Below are 22,366 nucleotides of genomic sequence, written 5' to 3'. Positions count from 1 at the left end.
CTATTTATTTTTATCGAGCCCTCTGTACTTAACTCCAACTAGGCTACAGCAACTGTGTAATTATTGCAGTCTACAGATGGCAAGGCTTGCCCAAGAGTTTCAAATGGATGGTTGTGGTGGTGGTGGTTGGTAAACATTCAATGGCTAATTCTTGAAGGGGGTTAGCAGAAATCAAACTTTATTCGATTTAGATTTAATCACAAAGTAAAATGTCACAAATGCTTGGTTCCTCACCTTGTTCAACATGCCATTGTCATTAAGTATCCTTTTATAAGTGTTCTAATAGTGAATGCCCTCCACTCAGTTATGACCACACCTGTGATAATACTGGTCAAGTCAGGTTCCAGTATAAAAACTGGTTCGATAGACCATAACTTTTATTTTAGCACTTTGTTTACTATGATGATCAGGGACTGATCATATTTGCATGAGATTGTTAATGTACTTTTAGCAAAAAGAAAATAAGTTTATTACACAAAAGAAAAACAATAAAGCTTTAATATGTATATATAAAAAGACAATTTAAAATGAACTTTTCTTAAACTGTGAAAAGAAAGATTTTACCCTTTTCCTCAGCAATATTCTTTTCAGATACTAACTCCATTGAAATATCACTTCTATCCTCACTATAACATTTCTAGTTTAACGGATGAAGTTGGGAATTTTCTTTTTATAGCTTTCAGCGCTATCACCAAATGTGATTCTCTCCATTACTACGTTTTCCCAAAACACAGTCATCCCAATTAACTGAATGACTTTCTCACTAAACTCTTAAGCAATGGAATCAAGGCTTTGACTATCTTTAAGTTGCTAAGCAGCACATCTGCTTGTCTGGTTCTTTTCTTCTGATTTGCCATCTACTTTTGCTTTTTGACTCTTACTTTTGTAGCTTGTCAAAGCTAAAGTCAACAACGAGTAGCAATTATGCCAGAAGCTAGCTTGTTGAGTTATTTTCCTCAAGACACATAATTTCTTGGAAAGGCTGTCTTTCGGTCACTGTTCCAAATGACTTTCTGATCTTTCTTTAAAAACACAGGCCTTTGCTTCATTAAAATTTAAAGAAAATCTTTTCACCTCTACTTTATAATCCAATGTCATAAATAAAAACCTGTTTATTCTTACTCTTCATTTATATATCTAACAGGGTGTTGATAGGTGTCACTGCCATTCAGTTCAAAAGTTCAGTCCTGGTACTTATTCTCCACATGAACCTCCACGCTAATCTTGATCTATTAGCATATCAGTCTATTTCTTTCTCCCTCATGGATCTGTTGAGGTACTTATGCATATCAAATTTTTCCCAGGTTCTGGCTTGATTATGTTTTCATGGTGTAGATTTACCCACTCAAGCCGAGACAAGCTGAAATTCTGATCTTGCTATGTTCCCTTTTGAACACTTGGGTGTAGATGATATCTTGAATGGACATGGTATTTAATAAGAAAAAGTCAAAATATCCTCAAAAAATTTATTTTTAAAACTAGGTCACGATTTGGAGCCGTTTTTCTGTTCACGATGTGAAACTATCTGTGTGTGTGCAGTCTCCACTAGCAGTAACACAAGACCAACTTCGCTTTACTGCCATAGGTAAGTGAATTTGCTGAACAAGGCCCATCAATCCTGAATTACACTCACACTGGAAGCAGTTTAAATTGTTGGCTTTGGATCTCAGTGATGTTTTTGTATTATGGAAAGTACTGAAAATGAATAGTCAAGTACCAGTATCCCTTCAAAATTTTGGGCTGGTGTTTATTTTGATAAGGTTTCCATTATAATCGAAGCTGTTGATATAAAGTTAATTCCACAAAGCAAGTTTATTTTTAATAACGATCATTGTGACCATTTGGTACAACAAGATAACATCCATTGGTTACATCCTTGAACCTGCTATCTTATGATTCATTAATGAGCAATAAATATATACTTCTAATTGTAAGTGACAAAGAGACCACCTATGGCAAGAAACTTGAGAAAATGTCTAGAGATTTGTTGACATTTTTGAAATGTTAGTATTCCACTGGAACAATAAATTAAACATGGTTACACTGTCCATCCCCAGATTAGTTTGTTTTGGCAAGTAATCAAAATCCACATTAGTAGGATATGGTTTTTAATGACTGTTATTTTGTATACCCTTTGCAGTTTTAGAGGGGAAAATAGACTGTTCTGTAGCGCACTAAAGAAATAAGGAATGATGTTGCATATTTTCACAGAATCTGGAACGTCAAGAGATGTAACATTGTCTGTTTTCCTAAAAGAAAACTTCCCACCTGCTGATCTAGAAGAAGATGCTGTTGTTTCCTACAGTATACCAACAGGTACCCATGATCTCTGTTTGTTTTATGTCAATGTAGATTTAATCCTGTCTGGTAATTGGTCTCCTAAATGCCAGTCTTGAATTGCTGATTAGTACTGATTCTTTAATGATTGCTTACTTGTAAAATAAATTTAGATCAGATTGAAATTACAGTATCCGTGATGATGTAAATATTGATTTTTGTAATCTGTCATACTTGATCTCCTAAAGTACAGAAACTGGTAAATCATACACGTTCTGTTGAGTTTTAATTGAATATATAAAGATAATTTACTGTCATTTTGAGTTTGTTTAATGAGAGCAGACCTATCGTCTGCATTGCAAATTCTAGATTATAAAGAATGATTAGATTCAGCTTCAGCTGAGTTCAGTGAGTTGCTGCATGTGAATGCAAATACACTTGTGGTAGGAATTCTACTGTTGAAGAATCAGACCAGGTTTGGAGAAACTGAGTTTGTATTTTGCAGGAAGTTTGTTATACATTTGCCTTACATGTTGTCACACAATGAAGGTACTTTTCTAGTATGCTGTGGATGCTTCCCCATCTTGGGAAATTTATAAAAGCTGAACCCACTCAAAAGTAGATGATGATAGCATTTGGAGATTACAATGATCTGGTCTATACTCTGATCTTGTGTTGTAAATGAATTCCTGCCTAGAAAGATTATAACCTAGTGTATTATGTAATAAAGCGAACAGGGTCAGTCGTTTGGAGTGATAGTCTAGTATAAAATCTAGGGTATCTCTTCTTTTTCAGAAATGCATTAGATAATAAACAATCTCTAAGAGATAAGGCAAACACCCTTGCTAATACTTTTCAATGTTGCACAGAAAACTATTCTGTTTGATTGGGCAGCAAATCAATGACTTATCTGTGCACTGCAGGGTAATTGTTGCTACTGTTTGTTTTCCCATCTTAAAACTTTCTGAAAGCCAAGGACCTGAAATTTTGTATGAAATAATGTTCTGACGGAATTAACATTGAAGCTGTATTAAGCTGTTCCCAATCTCATGATGTCACACCATCCTTGGCAGAGAAGGGACAGCCTGGTAGAAAGTCCTAATGGACATGGAAGTGTGATCGCTTGCTGCTGATACTCTTTATAATTAAATGTTATATGCACATATTACTATGATGCAGTAAACTACATCTTGTTATTGCAAAATAAGTGTCTCTCCTCTTGAAGACTCAATAGTGGTTTATCCTGTAACACATTGGATATGCAGATGATCTGTGGTGATCATCTCAAAGCAACAGAAGTGCAACAAACAATATATTTGACCCAAGGAAAAAATGTTCAGAAGAAAAGTGAGTTTACCACTTGAAGAACATTGCTGCTTTACGAAGGCAGTCAGTCAGGAGCTAAAAATGCATCAACTGACAAGCAGTCAGCAGTGCTTGTGGAAGTAGCAGCAGGGCGAATGCAGTACTCTGGAAGAAAACCTTCACCTTAGAGCTGTTAACAGGTGCAGCAAAAACAAGGTACAGGAAGAGCATAAAAACCTATCATACTGAGAAATTGGAGACCTTGCAGAAGAAGGATGTCTGGGAGCAGTTTGGAAATCTTTGAGTAAAGTTAAAAGTACTGATGGGCAAGGGGAGAAAACTTTAAATAAAAGCTCTAAAAGTGAGGTGGGAAGGATAGAAGGGAACAGGCATACCTTAAGTTAGAATTAGCTTCATTGTCACATGTACTCAAGTGAGTACGGTGAGAAGTGTACAAGTCGCTGCTTATGGCACCATTTTAGGTACAATGGTCCATAGGTATGGATAGTAAAATGTCCAGCATTGCAGATCTCAGGAATAAATTATAAAATGGAGAAAAAAATAAAGCTCAGAACAACAGTCTTCCGACCTAGCCCATGCTAGCACTTAGCCTCTAGTCTGCACTGGGCCTTGACTTCAGCCCATGCTGGGCTTCACCTCAGGGTTCATGAGGCTGGGAATTTGCTCTGGAATCATCTCAAGACCAGATGTTCATGCTGATACCATACCAAGCTGAGAGACCGCCATGTAGCACGTGCTGGAAGACAACCATGCTGGGCTGAGAGACCATCATGCTCTACTGAGAGACCATCACACTGGGCTGCTGGGAGGTTGCACAATGTGCTGAGACACTGCCATGTCAGGTCAAGAGGACTTCGTGCAGGCCCAAGAGACCACCTCGCTTGGCCGGAAGGATGCTTTGCTGGGCTGGGAGGCCACCTCACCAGGCTGCTATGCCAGGCCAAGAGTACGCCTCATTGGATCTGCACGAGGCCGGCAGGCTAGGAGATCAGAGGCTGGGAGGTCTGAAGCTGTGAGGCACCAAGGTCTGAGACTGGGGATTCTTCAGCTGGGAGGCCTGAGGCTGTGAGGCTGGAGACTGAGAAGTGGAGAAATAAAAGATAAAACAGTTTTAAAAAATAGAAAAAAAGCAAAGGAATAGCCGGAGCAGATAAGCTCCAGCTGAAGCATCGTCCTACTTCGCTGCCATCTTGGATCTTCAAAACAAGTGTTGCTGCCATCATGGGCAGGTTCCATGAGGCACGATTACTGAGACAGAACAAGGGGCACAAAATTAACCTATGCTGAGACCACTGTATCATTAAATTATAATTACAGAAAAAAGATTTTGAATACAGAGTCTAATGGATAAAGATGGAAGAATTTAAAGACTTAATGATAAGATTTAACGATAAGAGTTGAGTGTTCACAATTTAAACCACAATTATGGATGAAAGATTTATTAAGACCATAACCACAAAATTTGAAAACATCTCTGCAAGACTTCCGCAGGGTAATGGCTAAGGTCCAACCATCTTCAGCTGCTTGATCAATGACCTTCCCTAATGCCAGAACAATATCCAGGCTTAGGTTGATAATTACGAGGAACAGTTATATCACACAAGTGCCAGGCAATTACCATCTTCAGCAAGACCAAATCTACCATCATCCCCTAACGGCCATTGAGGCACAGAAAATAGGGGCAGGAGAATGCCATTCAACCCTTTGCCTGCTCCACCATTCAATATGATCACAGCTGATCATCCAACTCAGAAACCTGTTCTTACTTTCTCCCCATTTACTTTGATCCCTTTAGCCCTAAGTACTATATCTAGCTCTCGAAAACATTCATTGTTTTGGCCTCAACTACTTTCTGTGGCAGTGAATTCAGTAGGCTCGCCACTGTCTGGATGAAGATTTTTTTTCTCATCTCTGTTCTAAGTAGCTTACCCTATATCCTTAGATTGTGACCCACAGTTCTGGGCTTCTCAAGAAACCATCAGGAACATCCTTCCTACATTTACCCTACCTAGCCATTTTAGAATTTTATAGGTTTCTATGTGATCCCCCTCAGTCTTATAAATCGCATCACTATCACTGCATTGCCCACTTTTAACACCAGAATTCCAATGAGACATAATTGTTCGTGGAGTTTTTGATGAGTCTTTTGTCAGACCTGTTACAACCCATAGAAGATTTGATTTTGGTGAAAGCTGTTGAAATTATGCTGGAAGCGGGAGCCACAAAGACTTTAAGACAAATCCTGAAAGGAGAAGTGCAACTATGTCATAAGAAGAAGAACTGAACTTACCTGATTTATAAAGACAAAACTCTACAGAAACACATGACAAGCCACAATAAAGAGCAGGTTCAAAAGCAGATACTAAGAATTAGTGGCAACGCTGTGAAATTGAGAAAGCCTCATAAATACAAGCAATGTCAGACTGTGACAAAAGAATGCTGCATCTGTAAAACCAGAACTTCCAGAAGAAGTGAAGAAATAGTATGCAGTATCAGGGCACTAAAAAGTCAAATGCTTTCATGTGCAAAGAGATTAATGTGCTAGAACCTCTTCCTTTAGAGTTGAAATTTGCATTACACAGTATACTGGGGGCATTCCTCGGGGAAATTGGTGATCCACCTGATTCGACTTTGACTTGTGCATTTCAATGGATATCCTGTTAATTTTAAGATTAATAGAGGTGCATGTGTCTCTGTCCAATCAGATCTGGCTGAGGGAACAGAAATTATAGGTTATGTAGCCAAAACTACAGGTAGAATGTCACTCAAGAGTGTCATTCAAAAGGTTCTACAAATAATACTGAAAAATAAAAAGGGTAAGAGACTTGAAAATGTCCATGTAATTTGTAATCAGCAATTTGGCAGATCCCAAGATTCCAATTCAGAAACAAACCATTGTTGTCCTATTGGTTATGGAGCCGCCAGTAAAAGTTTCATTGGGCTTAGCAGACTCAAGGCAAAACCCAAAAAGAAAAAAAGAATTATTTGAAATTTCCTTTGTTGGCATTGAAAAGTTGTGTTGTACAGCCAATTGGAAGGAATTTGAAGACTTTTCAAGATTAGTAGAAATAGTGAGTTTTGAGAAGACTTGTAGCTCAGGCTGAGGTTCTGGATGTAAGTTTGCTCGCTGAGCTGGAAGGTTCGTTTTCAGACGAATAGAAAGCGGAACATAACACCAGCGTTTCACCGGAGGCTCACTGATGATGTTACCTAGAGTGGTGACGAAACGTCTGAAAACGAACCTTCCAGCTCAGCGAGCAAACTTACATCCATTAGTAGAAATCTTTTCTGAAGATAACAACAATCAGCAAAGATTTCTAGTGGAAATAAATAGAGAACAAGAACCAGCAGCTCAACTTACTTGAGCTCAATGAGGAATTTTTAACTGAAGACCAATGTATACAAATTCAGGACACAGTTGAAAAGAAGAAATGTTTGGTTTGAAAATCCAGGTTAGCAAGGATATAAATGCTTGTTCCAATTCGGCATCCAGATTTCATAATTGCAATTCAAGAGTCTAAGGGTCTTCCAGATGAGGAAATAGACCAATTATTATGATTAACAGGAACATGTCCCTGTGTGAAGGCATCCAAGAAACCCACCACAGAGATCCACCACGAGCTGCTGAGAAACGCACCATGTGCCACTGAGAGACTAGGACAGGACCTGCCACAAGCTTTTAGAGATCCACCACGAGCCGCTGAGAGATTGGGCCAAGACCCATCACAAGCCATGCGAGTCCAGGCTGGGACCCACCATGAGTCACCAAGAGTCCAGGATGGGATCCACCATGACCTGTGCAGAGAGCAGGCTAAGAGCCGCCACAAACTGCAAAAGACTAGGCTGGAACCGCCACAAGCTGCTGAGAGACCAGGCTGTGAGCTGTTCTGAAACACTGAGAGACCAGGCCGTGAGCAGTTCCGAAACACTGAGAGATCAGTCTAAGAGCTGGTCCGAAACACTGAGCGACCAGGCTGTGAGCTGTTCCGAAACATTGAGAGATCAGGCTGTGAGCTTTTCCGAAACACTGAGGGATCAGGCTGAGAGCTGTTCCAGAACACTGAGAGATCAGGCTGTGAGCTGTTCCGAAACACTGAGAGACCAGGCTGAGAGCTGCTCCGAAACACAGAGATCAGGCTGTGATCAGTTCCGAAACACAGAGATCAGTCTAAGAGCTGGTCCGAAACACTGAGCGACCAGGCTGTGAGCTGCTCCGAAACATTGAGAGATCAGGCTGTGAGCTTTTCCGAAACACTGAGGGATCAGGCTGAGAGCTGTTCCGGAACACTGAGAGATCAGGCTGTGATCAGTTCCGAAACACTGAGGGATCAGGCTGTGAGCTGTTCCGAAACACTGAGAGACCAGGCTGAGAGCTGCTCCGAAACACTGCGACCAGGTTGAGAGCTGTTCCGAAACACTGAGGGATCAGGCTGTGAGCTGTTCCGAAACACTGAGAGATCAGGCTGTGAGCTGTTCCGAAACACTGAGGGATCAGGCTGAGAGCTGTTCCGAAACACTGAGGGATCAGGCTGAGAGCTGTTCCGAAACACTGAGGGATCAGGCTGTGAGCTGTTCCGAAACATTGAGAGATCAGGCTGTGAGCTTTTCCGAAATACTGAGGGATCAGGCTGAGAGCTGTTCCGGAACACTGAGAGATCAGGCTGTGAGCTGTTCCGAAACACTGAGAGATCAGGCTGTGAGCTGTTCCGAAACACTGAGAGACCAGGCTGAGAGCTGCTCCGAAACACAGAGATCAGGCTGTGATCAGTTCCGAAACACAGAGATCAGTCTAAGAGCTGGTCCGAAACACTGAGCGACCAGGCTGTGAGCTGTTCCGAAACATTGAGAGATCAGGCTGTGAGCTTTTCCGAAACACTGAGGGATCAGGCTGAGAGCTGTTCCGGAACACTGAGAGATCAGGCTGTGAGCTGTTCCGAAACACTGAGGGATCAGGCTGTGAGCTGTTCCGAAACACTGAGAGATCAGGCTGTGAGCTGTTCCGAAACACTGAGAGACCAGGCTGAGAGCTGCTCCGAAACACTGCGACCAGGTTGAGAGCTGTTCCGAAACACTGAGGGATCAGGCTGTGAGCTGTTCCGAAACACTGAGAGATCAGGCTGTGAGCTGTTCCGAAACACTGAGGGATCAGGCTGAGAGCTGTTCCGGAACACTGAGAGATCAGGCTGTGAGCTGTTCCGAAACACTGAGGGATCAGGCTGTGAGCTGTTCCGAAACACTGAGAGATCAGGCTGTGAGCTGTTCCGAAACACTGAGAGACCAGGCTGAGAGCTGCTCCGAAACACTGCGACCAGGTTGGGAGCTGCTCCGAAACACTGAGACCAGGCTGAGAGCTGCTCCGAAACACTGCGACCAGGTTGAGAGCTGTTCCGAAACACTGAGGGATCAGGCTGTGAGCTGTTCCGAAACATTGAGAGATCAGGCTGTGAGCTTTTCCGAAACACTGAGGGATCAGGCTGAGAGCTGTTCCGGAACACTGAGAGATCAGGCTGTGATCAGTTCTGAAACACAGAGATCAGTCTAAGAGCTGGTCCGAAACACTGAGCGACCAGGCTGTGAGCTGCTCCGAAACATTGAGAGACCAGGCTGAGACCCGCCATGAGCTGCTAAGAGACCAGGCTGATAGTTGCTACAAACTGCTGAGAGACCAGGCTGAGAGCCACCTGGAGGCTAAAGGGGCAGAAAAGGATAAGAAAGAGAAGGAAACAGAAGGAATGGAGGAGCTCTGGATAGAATATGCTACTCTGCCACCAGTTTGACCGGTGTAGAAGAGTAGTTTATATTTGATAGCTTTGCTCTATGTAGATATTGCAATTGTGACACATTTCTCTTTTCAAAGCCACTTTCTGTCCCTCTAGCTTTCGTGCTGTTTGTGCAGAGGAGACTTCAGTACAGCACAGAATTATAAACAAGTAGTTGTTTTCTCCCTAGAATTCACAAAGGCCACTGATAGAATTGGGAGTTTGGAAAGTTTCATGTTTCATACAAGATTCCAGAGTCAAATAAATTAGTTCTTAAACATAACTGTTTGTAATAGCAAATCACTAAGTATTTTTCCGATTGTGAACGCTTCTGAAAAGCATGCCGTAACAGGTGAAGGTTTGTCCTTTAATACTAGATCTGTTCTATGTACTTTTGAAGTTAGAGTGGTTTTCAGCTCCTTTGGGGGCCAGTAGTTGGTGGACTGGAATTTTTTATGAAACCTTCTTCTTCTTGGGAAACAGGTGATGTTGGCCAGGCTCTAGTAATTATCTAACCCCAGTTGCACTGAGTAGGTGGTGCTGGGTTAGACGGAACTGTTCTTGTGATAAAACAACATCCACATAAGCTACTAGGCAGGCAGTTCATGAAGTTTGACACAGTGATGACAGAATTATTTGTCTAGACAAGAATGGCATATCCTTTGGAAGGGCTCAGGCAGTTGAATATGCTCCATGTTATCATAGCTCTGGCTTTCATGGCAAAACTGAAATCTGACTGAGCAAATGAAGCACATTGATAGTCCATATCCCTTTGACTCCTCGCAGCATTACCATTCAGTTAATTACTTGTTACTGATATGGAGTAACAATTGTGATGAGTCAAGAAATACAGACATTTTGTGTTCAGGAAAATCCCATAATGAATGACAAGTTAGTCAATTTTTTAGGTATTATCAAAGGGAGGAACATAGCCCTGGGCAAGGCTACCTTGCTTCCTATGAATTTACTCATGCAAGCATATTCAGATATATAGATGTACATCCTAGCGAGTTTTGAGAAGATTTGTAGCTCAGGTTGAGGTTCTGGATGTGAGATTGCTCGCTGAGCTGGAAGATTAGTTTTCAGACGTTTCATCACTTTTTTGTTATATATTTGAAAAAATATACTTTATTCGTAAGATGTACAAAAAAAAAACATATTTACACACCTACCCAGTCATGCAAGCCGCTCTGGGTTACCCAGAGGGTACATACACCAACTAAAGGAAAAAAACAAAGAAGAAAAAAAAACAAAGCAAAGAAAACACCCCGGCAATTGTCACCCCGCACAGTCCCCGTTGGCCCCCTGACCAGTTGGGGAAGGCGCCAGCTGGGCCCAGTTACCAGATAGGGCCTTTTTTTCTATTCTGGACGAGGGGTTTCATACCGTGGTCTTTCCCCACCGCGCCTTGGCGACGGCTGCCCCAAGCTTTAACGAGTCCCTCAGCACGTAGTCCTGGACTTTGGAGTGCGCCAGTCTGCAACACTCACTCGGGGTCAGTTCTTTCAGCTGGCAGACCAGCAAGTTGCGGGCAGACCAAAGAGCGTCTTTCACCGCATTGATGGTCCTCCAGGCGCAGTTGATGTTGGTCTCAGTGTGCGTCCCGGGAAACAGCCCGTAGAGCACGGAGTCCCGCGCCACGGAGCTGCTTGGGACGAAGCTCGACAAATACCACTGCATCCCCCTCCAGACCTCCTGCGCATAGGCACACTCCAGAAGGAGGTGATCGACAGTCTCGTTCCCCCCCGCAGCCACCTCGAGGGCAGCGTGCGGTGACGCAGAGATTCCGGGCATGCATAAAGGATCTCACTGGCAGAGCCCCTCTCGCTGCCAGCCAAGCAATGTCTTTGTGCTTGTTTGAAAGCTCTGGCGATGAGGCATTCTGCCAAACGACTTTGGCAGTCTGCGTGGGGAACCACACGACGGGATCCACCCTCTCCTTTTCCCGAAGGGTCCCGAGGATACTACGTGCTGACCACTGCCTGACGGCCTTGTGGTCAAAGGTGTTTCCTTTCAAAAATTTCTCCACGAAGGACAGGTGGTACGGAACGGTCCAACTACTCGGAGCGTTCTGCGGCAACGAGGCCAGGCCCATCCTTCGCAACACCGGGGACAGGCAGAACCTCAGTAGGTAGTGACACTTGGTGTTTGCGTACTGAGGATCTACGCACAGTTTGATGCAGCCGCACACAAAGGTAGCCGTCAGGGCGAGGGTGGCGTTCGGTACGCCCTTTCCCCCGTTTTCCAGGTCTTTGTACATGGTGTCCCTGGGGACCCGGTCCATCCTCGACCCCCAAATGAAGTGGAAGATGGCCCGGCTGACCGCAGTGGCGCAGGTCCAGAGAATAGGCCAAGCCTGGGCCACATACAACAGTACCGAAAGCCCCTCGCACCTAACAACCAGGTTCTTACCTGCGATAGAGAGGGACCAGAGGGTCCACCTGCCCAGCCTCTGCTTCAATTTGGTGATACGCTCCTCCCAAGTCTTAGTGCACGCCCCAGCTCCACCGAACCAAACACCCAGCACCTTCAGGTAGTCTGTCCTGACGGTGAAGGGGACGAAGGAGCGGTCATCCCAGTTCCCGAAGAACATGACCTCGCTCTTACCCCTATTGACTTTGGTACCCGAGGCCAGTTCAAACTGGCCGCAGATGTCCAATAGTCTACTCACCGACCGACGATCGGTGCGGAAGACGGCGACATCGTCCATGTCCAGGGAGGTCTTGACCTGAAGGCCTCCGCTGCCTGGGATGGTTATGCCCTTCAGGCTCACGTCCTTCCTGATGGATGCGGCGAAGGGCTCCACACAGCACATGAACAAGGCAGGAGAGAGCGGGCAGCCCTTCCTGACTCCAGATCTGACGGGAAAACTGTCCAATTCCCACCCGTTGATCGAGACTGCACTAACAATGTTGGGGTAGAGCAGCCGGATCCAATTGCGGACACCCTCCCCGAACTCTAATTTGGAGAGGACGTCTCTCATGTAAGCATGAGAGACCCTGTCGAAGGCCTTCTCCTGGTCCAGGCTGACGAGGCAGGTGTCCACCCGCCTGTCCTGTACGTAGGCGATCGTATCCCTGATGATCGCGAGGCTCTCAGTGATCTTCCTGCCCAGCACAGCACAGATTTGGTCAGGGTGAATCACCGACTCCAGGACAGACCTGACCCGGTTGGCTATGACCTTGGCCAGGATTTTGTAGTCCACTTTGAATAGTGAAATGGGACGCCAATTCTTAATTTCTTCCCTCTCCCCCTTCCTCTTGTAAATGAGGGTGATGATGCCCTTCCTCATGGACTTGCACATTTCCCCTGCCCGAAGCGCACTATCGTACACCTCCAGCAGGTCCTGGCCGACCAGGTCCCACAGAGCAGATTACAGTTTGACCGGTAAGCCGTCGCTCCCGGGAGTCCTATTCCTCTCCAAGGACTTGAGGGCTCTGGTCAGCTCATCCAGGGATATCAGCCGGTCCAGCCACTCCCTCGTGCCGTCGTCTAAGACCTCCGTGATAGACGACAGGAATGACTCGGAGGCCGTGCTGTCCGTGGGCTTCGTGTCGTACAGCCCGGCATAGAAGGATCTGCTGATCCTCAAAATGTCGGGCCGAGACGACGTCACCGAGCTGTCGTTCTCCTTCAGCTGGCTAAGCACAGAGTTCTCTTTGAGCACCTTCTGAAAGAATAAACGCGAGCACGTCTCGTCCTGCTCCACGGAGCGGACCCTGGACTGGAAGATTATCCTGGAGGCCTCCGCGGCGAAGACCGAGGCTTGCTGGCCCCTCACCTCGCGGAGGTCCTCCGTGACATCGACCCCCATCAACTGCAGAAGGAGCAGGCTCTGCACCCTTTTCTAGAGTCGCGACAGCTTTCCCCCCCTCTCTCTCGCCTTCCGAACACCCTTGAGGGCAAAGAACCTCTTGATGTTCTCCTTCACCGTCTCCCACTAGTCGCCCGGAGACTCAAAGAGGGGTTTCACGGTTCTCCAACCAGCGTACTCCCTCTTAAGCTCCTCGACATTCTCTGGGGTCAACAGAGTCGTGTTGAGCTTCCACGTCCCCTTGCCGGCCTGCTGGTCGTCCTGTAAGTGACAGTCGGCCAGCAGGAGGCAGTGGTCAGAGAAGAACACCGGCTCTATGCCGGTGGACCTGACCGAGAACGCCCGTGACACGAACAGGAAGTCTGTCCTTGAGCGGATAGGCCCGTCTGGCCGCGACCAGGTGTACCTCTGCTGCACTCCGTCTGCAGGGGTGCTGAAGACGTCGAGCAGCTTGGCGTCCTTCACCGTGCCCATCAGGAATCTGGACGTGACGTCCAGTTGACTCCCCCCACCCGCTGTCCCCACGCCGGATCTTCCATCTGCATCGATGATGCAGTTGAAGTCTCCGCCCAGGATGACCGGCCTGGACGTAGCCAGCAGGGGTGGAAGCCGCTGCAGGACGGCCATCCGCTCACGCTGTACCGCTGGGGCGTACATGTTGATCAGCCTCAGGGGGGCGTTCCTGTAGGTGACGTCAGCCACTAGGAGGCGCCCCCCCACCACCTCCTGAACTTGAGAGATGGAGAAGTCGCGCCCCCACAGCAGAATAGCCAGGCCTGAGGAGCGACAGTCGTTACCCCCCGACCAGATCGAAGGCCCACAGGTCCAGGCGCCGGACCATTTCCCGTACCTGCCAAGGTGCGGTATCCCGCACTCCTGCGGAAACAGGAGGTCCGCGTTGATGCTGGTCAGGTAGGCCAACGTGGATACACATCTTGCGGTGGACTTGACGCTGCGCACATTAATGCTCGCAACTCGTACCCCCATTGTGGGCAGTGACCGCAGTACCCTCCCCAAGTCCAAGGTCCAGCCCCTCCATCTGTCCCTTCATGCCCATTGCCCGGGCTAACTGCTAGACGCTGTCCGGGCTGAGGAAACCGTCCGTGCTGCCTTCCGGGTGGCATCCCCCAGTCGGTGGTACGGAGGCAGGAGAGTCCGGCTCTGGGTCAGGCTGGGGATGCGCTGTTTCCTCCTTCCCGCCTGGAAGTTCCGGGGGGCCCTCCAGTGCCCCAGCGGCACGTGACTGGGTGTCGCAGGGATCTTCGGGACGCCTCCCGTCACCTGGAAGCGTGGTGCTGCTTTCCTTCTCCCTTGAGATCTTTAACTTCTGCTTTGGGCGGGCCCTCTCCAAATCCCCCTCATCAGAGGAGCTCTTATAGCCCCCCTGTAGCTGCCTCTTCCCGCCTGATGGTTGCGGTTCCTGGGCCCGCCGACGCACCTTCCTCCTTGCTTTCCGGACCGTCGTCCACTTCCCTGGGTCGCCTGTCGCCGCCTCCATCGACTCCGGGTTGCCTGGGGGGAGCGGAGCCTGCAGGGGCGCTTTGCTGGCCTCAGGTCTGTCCTGCAGGGCTGTGCCCTCCTGCACATTAGTGGGGTCCTTGCTGGGCCCTGGTGCCTTCCTCTCCTCCGGGGCGTGCTGGCCCCGCATTGCCCCTGCCGGCGACCTGGGCGTAGGTGGTCCCCCGCTGCGGGCATGCCCTATAGAGGCGGCCCACTTCCGCGCAAAGGTTGCAGCTTTTCTCTTGTAGGCAATCCTTTGCAAGGTGTCCCTCCTCCCTGCAGATGGTGGCTTTCAGTCGGCCACCACGTGACCTGACCTACCACAGGCATGGCAGACTTTAGGTTGCCCTGCATAGGTCAAGTAGCCCTTGCCCCCGCCGATCGCGAAGCTGGACGGTGGGTGTACGACGTTCCCGTCCGTAACCATCCTCAGCGTCACCTTGACCTGCCTCTTACTGGTCCAGATGCCAAAGGAGTCCATGATGTCAGTTAGGCCCCCTTCACCTTCATGTATCTTCCAAGGAAGGTCAGGACATCAACTGCTGGCACATGCAGGTTGTACATGTGTACAGTCACCATACGGCTCCTCTGCGCTGGCATCACAAACAGCGGGACAGCGGTCAATACAGGGAGGGGGCCCTCACCTCCTTTCTCCTTGAAAACCTCCAGGAAGCGCTCGCAAAGCTTGGCACTCCTGAAGGTCACATCATAAAAACCTCCTCCGGGGAAATCCTGCAGGCAGTAAATGTCCGTAGCAGCGAACCCGCAACAGTCCAACAGGACTCTCTTCACGAAGAAGGTGCGGTCCACAGGTGCACCTTCATCCACCTTCTTTACGGAAACACGGATGGTGTTCCGGACCCCCTGACCTGGGGCACGAGCACATGCCGCGCCATCGTTGCAGGTTGGCTGCTCCCCTGAACCAGCGTTAGGCCGAAGCCAGCATTAAGATCCACCGGTTGCAAGGGTGCACAGCCAACCCGACGACTTCCTTTCACCTCCAACACAGCACTCTCCTCCTCTCGGCCCACAAGAGAGTGGGTCTTTATTTTGTTCCAGACGTAAGCTGGTTCACTGAGCTTGAAGGTTTGTTCCCGGATGTTTTGTCACCATTCTAAGTAACATCATCAGTGAGCCTCCAACAAAGCGCTGGTGTTATGTCCGGCTTTCTATTTATCTGGTTAGGTTTTCTTGGGTTGGTGATGTCATTTCCTGTGTTGGTGATGTCATTTCCTGTTCTTTTTCTCAGGGGATGGTAGATTGGCTCCAAATCAATGTGCTTGTTGATGGAATTCCGGTTGGAATGCCATGCTTCTAGGAATTCTCGTGCGTGTCTCTGTTTGGCCTGTCCTAGGATGGATGTGTTGTCCCAATCAAAGTGGTGTCCTTCCTCATCTGTATGTAAGAATACTCGTGATAGTGAGTCATGTCGTTTTGTGGCTAGTTGATGTTCATGTATCCTGGTGGCTAGCTTTCTGCCAGTTTGTCCAATGTAGTGTTTGTCACAGTTCTTGCAAGGTATTTTGTAGATGACGTTCGTTTTGCTTGTTGTCTGTAGAGGGTCTTTTAAGTTCATTAGCTGTTGTTTTAGTGTGTTGGTGGGTTTGTGGGCTGCCCTGATGCCAAGAGGTCTGAGTAGTCTGGCAGTCATTTCGGAAATGTCTTTGATCTCAGGGGAGAGTGGTTATGGTTTCTGGGCCTGTTTTGTCTGTTTGTTTGGGTTTGTTGCTGAGGAATCGGCGGACTGTGTTCATAGGGTACCCATTCTTTTTGAATACGCTGTATAGGTGATTTTCTTCTGCTCTTTGTAGTTCCTCTGTGCTGCAGTGTGTGGTGGCTCGTTGGAATAATGTTCTCATGTAGCTTCGTTTGTGGGTGTTGGGATGGTTGCTCCTGTAGTTCAGTATTTGGTCCATATGTGTTGTTTTCCTGTAGACGCTGGTTTGAAGTTCCCCATTGACTGTTCGCTCTACAGTGACATCTAGGAATGGCAGTTTGCTGTTGTTTTCTTCCTCTTTTGTGAATGTTATGCCAGTAAAGGGTATTATTGATGGTCTTGAAGGTTTCCTCTAATTTGTTTTGTTTAGTGCTGACAAAGGTGTCATCCACATAGCGGACCCAAAGTTTGGGTTGGATGATTGGCAGAGCTGTTTGTTCGAGTCTCTGCATTACTGCCTCTGCTAAGAACCCTGATATCAGAGATCCCATGGGTGTACCGTTGGTTTGTCTGTAGGCTTTGTTATTGAAAGTGAAGTGGGTGGTGAGGCATAGGTCCACTAGCTTGATGATGTTGTCCTTGCTGATGAGGTTGGTGGTGTCTGGTGTGTGTGTCTTCGGTTCTTCTAATAGTGTAGTCAGTGTTTCTTTGGCCAGGTTGATGTTGATGGATGTGAACAGGGCTGCTACGTCAAAGGAGACCATTATTTCATCCTCTTCTATCTTGGTGTCTTTGATGGCGTTCAGGAATTCTTGGGTGGAGCGAATGGAGTGGCAGGAGTCTTCTACTAGATGTTTTAGTGTTTGGTGTAGTTCCTTGGCTAATCTGTAGGTTGGTGTTCCAGGTAGCGAGACTGTGGGTCTGAGGGGGGCTCCTGGTTTGTGAATTTTTGGTAGCCAGTAGAAGCGTGGTGTGTTGAACCCATCTGGTTTCATTTTTTGGAAGTCTCTCTTGTTTAATTCTCCAGATTTTTGAAGTTTTTTGAGTAAGGCTGTGATTCGGTAGTGGGGTCGGGTCTATCGCCACCTGTTGGTAAGTGTCGGTATCTGCAAGCAGTGCGTTCGCTTTCTCAATGTAGTCTGTTCGGTTTAAGATGACTGTCAAGCGTCCTTTGTCTGCAGGTAGGATAACGATGTTTTTATCTTTTTTGAGTCCTTTTAGGGCTTTCCTTTCTTGTGTATTGAGTGTGTTTTCTTCCTTTTTCCTGCTTAGTGTTGGTGCGACTGTCTGTCTGATGGTTTGCTGGGTTTTTTCTGTGAGTTTTTTGTCTTTCAGTGTTGTTTCTAACGCTGCTGAGAAATCTTTCTTGTCCGCATCCTGGAAGTTGTACATCCATTCATGCATTCAGTCGAGGGACGTGTGTTGCAGGAATAAAGAAGGAAAGAAGCAAGTCCATTTGTGGTGAGGAATAGTATTACTGCTTTAAGAACTGGGTATGCTAATGAGCTAAGAACCAGAGTGACACTATGTGACCAGCAATCATGAGTAATCTAAGCAGCAGCGTGCCAAGCTAAGGATTTGGACATACCTTTCAGTTACACACCAATTTATAATTTTGTTAAATAAATCTATTTGAGATTTACAAGTAAATTGAACATACTTACTTACCAATTCAGTATGAGTGTGGTAATCCTGTGTTAAGGAAAGCACACAAGAATTCAACAAACGTGATGTGGAATATCACCAGCCATGATTGGGTTCTGAGGCCTAGTTGGCTTTTATGAAACAAATCCTTTAACACATAAACAATAATATGGGATTGTCTAGTCTATTGTTAGAGTAATATGCAAAATACATGTCAGCTAATTTACAAACTTCTGTGTTCACAGAAATTTAACAGTGAAAAATATTCAGCCCATCACATCTGCACTTGCTATTCAAATGAACGTCATGACTTAACAGCAACTTCTTGTCCTTTTTCCATAGCCCTACATATGTTTTCTATTTAAATAATCATCTAATGCCCTCATGAATGCCTCGGTTGAACTTGGGTTCACCATACTTCCAGTCACTGCATCCCGGGCCCAAGCCACTCACTCTGTGATAAGGTTTCTTGTTCTCTCACAATTTTTCTTCTTTTGTATATCATTTTAAATTTGTGCCACCTCATTCACGACATACTTATGAGAGGGTATGGCTTCTCCTTGTCTACTTTGTCTAGACGTCTCTTGATTTTGAAGAGCTCAATCAAATCTCGCTTTAATCTTTTCCTCCCCTAGGAAAACAGCTCCAACTTCTCTAAGAGATAATGGGAACTGTGGGTGCTGGAGAATCTGAGATAACAAAGCATGGAGCTGGATGAACACAGCAGGCCAAGCAGCATCTTAGGATCACAAAAGCACAATAGCTTTTGTGATCCTAAGATGCTGCTTGGCCTGCTGTGTTCATCCAGCTCCATGCTTTGTTATCTCAGATTCTCCAGCACCCACAGTTCCCATTATCTCTTAGAGAAGTTGGAGCTGTTTTCCTAGGGGAGGAAAAGATTAAAGCGAGATTTGATTGAGCTCTTCAAAATCAAGAGACGTCTAGACAAAGTAGACAAGGAGAAGCCATACCCTCTCATAAGTATGTCGTGAATGAGGTGGCACAAATTTAAAATGATATACAAAAGAAGAAAAATTGTGAGAGAACAAGAAACCTTATCACAGAGTGAGTGGCTTGGGCCCGGGATGCAGTGACTGGAAGTATGGTGAACCCAAGTTCAACCGAGGCATTCATGAGGGCATTAGATGATTATTTAAATAGAAAACATATGTAGGGCTATGGAAAAAGGACAAGAAGTTGCTGTTAAGTCATGACGTTCATTTGAATAGCAAGTGCAGATGTGATGGGCTGAATATTTTTCACTGTTAAATTTCTGTGAACACAGAAGTTTGTAAATTAGCTGACATGTATTTTGCATATTACTCTAACAATAGACTAGACAATCCCATATTATTGTTTATGTGTTAAAGGATTTGTTTCATAAAAGCCAACTAGGCCTCAGAACCCAATCATGGCTGGTGATATTCCACATCACGTTTGTTGAATTCTTGTGTGCTTTCCTTAACACAGGATTACCACACTCATACTGAATTGGTAAGTAAGTATGTTCAATTTACTTGTAAATCTCAAATAGATTTATTTAACAAAATTATAAATTGGTGTGTAACTGAAAGGTATGTCCAAATCCTTAGCCTGGCATGCTGCTGCTTAGATTACTCATGATCGCTGGTCACACAGTGTCACTCTGGTTCTTAACTCATTAGCATACCCAATTCTTAAAGCTTTTGTGCTCCTAAGATGCTGCTTGGCCTGCTGTGTTCATCCAGCTCCACACTTTGTTATCTCCAACTTCTCTAATCTTTCTTCATAACTGAAGTTTCTCATCCCTGGAATCATTCTTGTGAACCTTTTCTGCACTGTCACCAATGCATTCATATCTTTCCTAAAGTCTTGCACCCAGAACTGTACACCGTACTTTAGCTGAGATCTAACTAGTGTCTTAGGTAAGTTCAACACAACTTCCCTGCTCTTGTTCACTATGTCGATCCTAATAAATCCAAAGATATTGTATGGTTTCTTAACCATGGTGTCCACCTGTCATACCACCTTTAATGACTTGTGCCCAGGTCTGTATGCTTCTGCATATCTCTTTGGAGTAGTTCCCTTATTTTATGCAGTCTCTCCATATTCTTTCTCCCAAAATGTATCATGCCATACTTTCACTGCATTGACCATTGAACTCATCTGCCACCTCCTAGTTCACTGACTTGTTTTTATTGAAGTTTTTTTCTGCCCTCCTTATTTTTGTTTTGCTTGCAAACTTTGAAATAGTCCCTTGCACTCTTAAGATCTAGGTTTTTCATGGAAATCAAAAAAAAGGATCCTAATACTGATCCCTAGGCAACCCCACTACAAGCATTCCTCCAGTGTGAAAATACCCATTTACCATTAACTCATCTCACAACACTCAACCAAGTCATGTCCACGTTGCTATTATCCCCTTTACTCCATGAGTTAGTATTCTGCCTGTTGTACAGAATCTTGTTGAACAGGTTTAAGAAGTTGAAGTATACTACATCTACAGCATTACCCTCATCAACCCCGCTCTGTCCCCTCTTCAAAGAGCTCCGGCAAGTTAGTTAAACATGATATTTCTCTTACAAATCCACACTTGCTCTCGATAATTAACCCATTTGTTGATGTAGCTATTAATTCAAGACCACATTTTAGTTCTTTTAGTGCTTTTCCCATCATCAAAATTGAACTGATTGCTCTGTAATTGCTGGGATTATGCTTACATCTTTTTTGAACGAGGGCATATTATATATAACTCTGCAGACCTTTGGCATCATCCCCATGCCCAGGGAAGACTGAAAAATTATGAGCAATGCATCTGCAATTCCCACTCTCTTCGTCTTCATATTATATTTCAATTGGCCCAAGTGTCTTGTCAACTTGAATTACTGATGGCTTATTCAATTTTGAGCCCTTCCGTTGACTGTTTTCTCCTCAACTATCATGGCCTGGGTGGCATCTACTTTCTTGATAAAGACAGAAACAAAATATGTATTCAATGTCTCTGCCATGCCCCCTGCCTGGGCCCTTAATTTGCACTGCTGTTATTTTTCCATTATTTAACAATTCATATAAGGCTTCGGGATTGTCTTCATGATTGTCCAGTACATCAGCTGCCGGTCTTTTTCATACTTCTTCTTTGCTTCTTCAATTCCCTTCTGAGCATTTTATAATTAGCTTGTTTGTGATTTGTAACTGACTCCCTCACAAGCCCACTATTTTTCTTTATCTTACCTTATATCTTTATTTTCATGAAGGGATCTTTGGATTTGATTGTTTTACTGGTCTTTTTTGAGGGACTACAACTTGACTATATCCAAACCATGTCTTCTTTGAAGGATGACCATTGTTTAGCTGTGCTTTTTTGTCCAGTCTTTGGCTCCAGGCTTTAGTGCCCAGCTTCACTGAGGTTGGAACTTCCTCAGCTAATTATTCTTAATCTGGATTATTTATTATCTTTCTTCACCTTCATTCCAAACCTTATAATATAATGACTTCTACCTCCTGAGAGTTCCCTCACTGACAGTTGATCGACTTGGCTCATCTCATTCCAAGACCCTGAACTAGCAGTGCCTTCATTTTTATTGGTCTGGACACCTACAGCTGTAGAAAATTCTCCTGAACACAACATAAGAACACAACCTCCTTGCCCTTCATGCTACTGCTGTGTATATTTAAGTCTTCTGTTAAAACTACTCTGTAATTACGCATGCGCCTCTTTCCAATTTTCTTGTTCCTATACATCCTTCCCACTGGTTGATTGTCTGTTAACTACACAGCCATGTAGCTACATGCTTCTTGTTCTCAGCTCTGTCCTTGAACCCTTTGGGGTGGGGTATCCTCTTCCTCCAGTATTGCAATGCTGTCCTTAATTCTCTTTCATTTCTTCTTTACCTATCTTTCCTGAATATCTTGTAACAAGGAATATCCGAAACCCAATTCTGCCCTTGCTTCAGGCATGTCTCTGTCATTGCCACAAAATCATAATACCTCAACTGTGTCCATAACTCAGTAATTTTATTTACTGTACTAAAACAAAAACAGAAATTGTTGGACAAACTGAGCAGGTCTGGCAGCATCTGTGGAGAGAAAGTATAGTTCAGGTCCAGTGACCCTTTCTGAGAACTTGTAGTAGCTAGGAAAAGGTGGTAGGACAGGGTTAGTGGAGGTGGTTGGGAAAGGATTAAGTTAATAGTTGGAGATGGTGCCTAGAGCAAGAGAAAGACAGTAGGCAGACAAAGGGATAAATAATGGTAAACCAGGGAAAAAAAGAAGCTGCTAACGGGGACCGTAAGTCGGTGAAAGTGGGCTGGCTGCACTGAAAACAGCCTGTGTGATGATAGGGGCTGGGCTATGGGAATGGGTAAAAGACCTGGAAGAAGGTGTTCAGGCATGAAAATGGTTGAACTTGAC

The 22,366-nt window shown here is 45.4% G+C and overlaps 1 protein-coding gene across 10 annotated transcripts in view; it reads left to right on the top strand.

Annotated features, from left to right (window-relative positions):
• Positions 1 to 22,366, top strand: part of bbs9 (Bardet-Biedl syndrome 9) — a 519,061-nt gene that overhangs the window by 86,839 nt on the left and 409,856 nt on the right. For all 10 annotated transcript variants that reach the window (XM_048530080.1, XM_048530078.1, XM_048530076.1 and 7 more), the window contains exons 13-14: positions 1,483 to 1,585; positions 2,212 to 2,316. In XM_048530080.1, coding sequence (XP_048386037.1) covers positions 1,483 to 1,585; positions 2,212 to 2,316 — 208 coding nt within the window. The remainder of the gene's footprint in view (positions 1 to 1,482; positions 1,586 to 2,211; positions 2,317 to 22,366) is intronic.

This window comes from Stegostoma tigrinum, chromosome 5 (genome assembly GCF_030684315.1).
Source record: "Stegostoma tigrinum isolate sSteTig4 chromosome 5, sSteTig4.hap1, whole genome shotgun sequence".
Lineage (NCBI taxonomy): Eukaryota > Metazoa > Chordata > Chondrichthyes > Orectolobiformes > Stegostomatidae > Stegostoma > Stegostoma tigrinum.
Note: the sequence above shows the minus strand (reverse complement) of the source record. Positions and strands in the feature narration are given on the sequence as shown.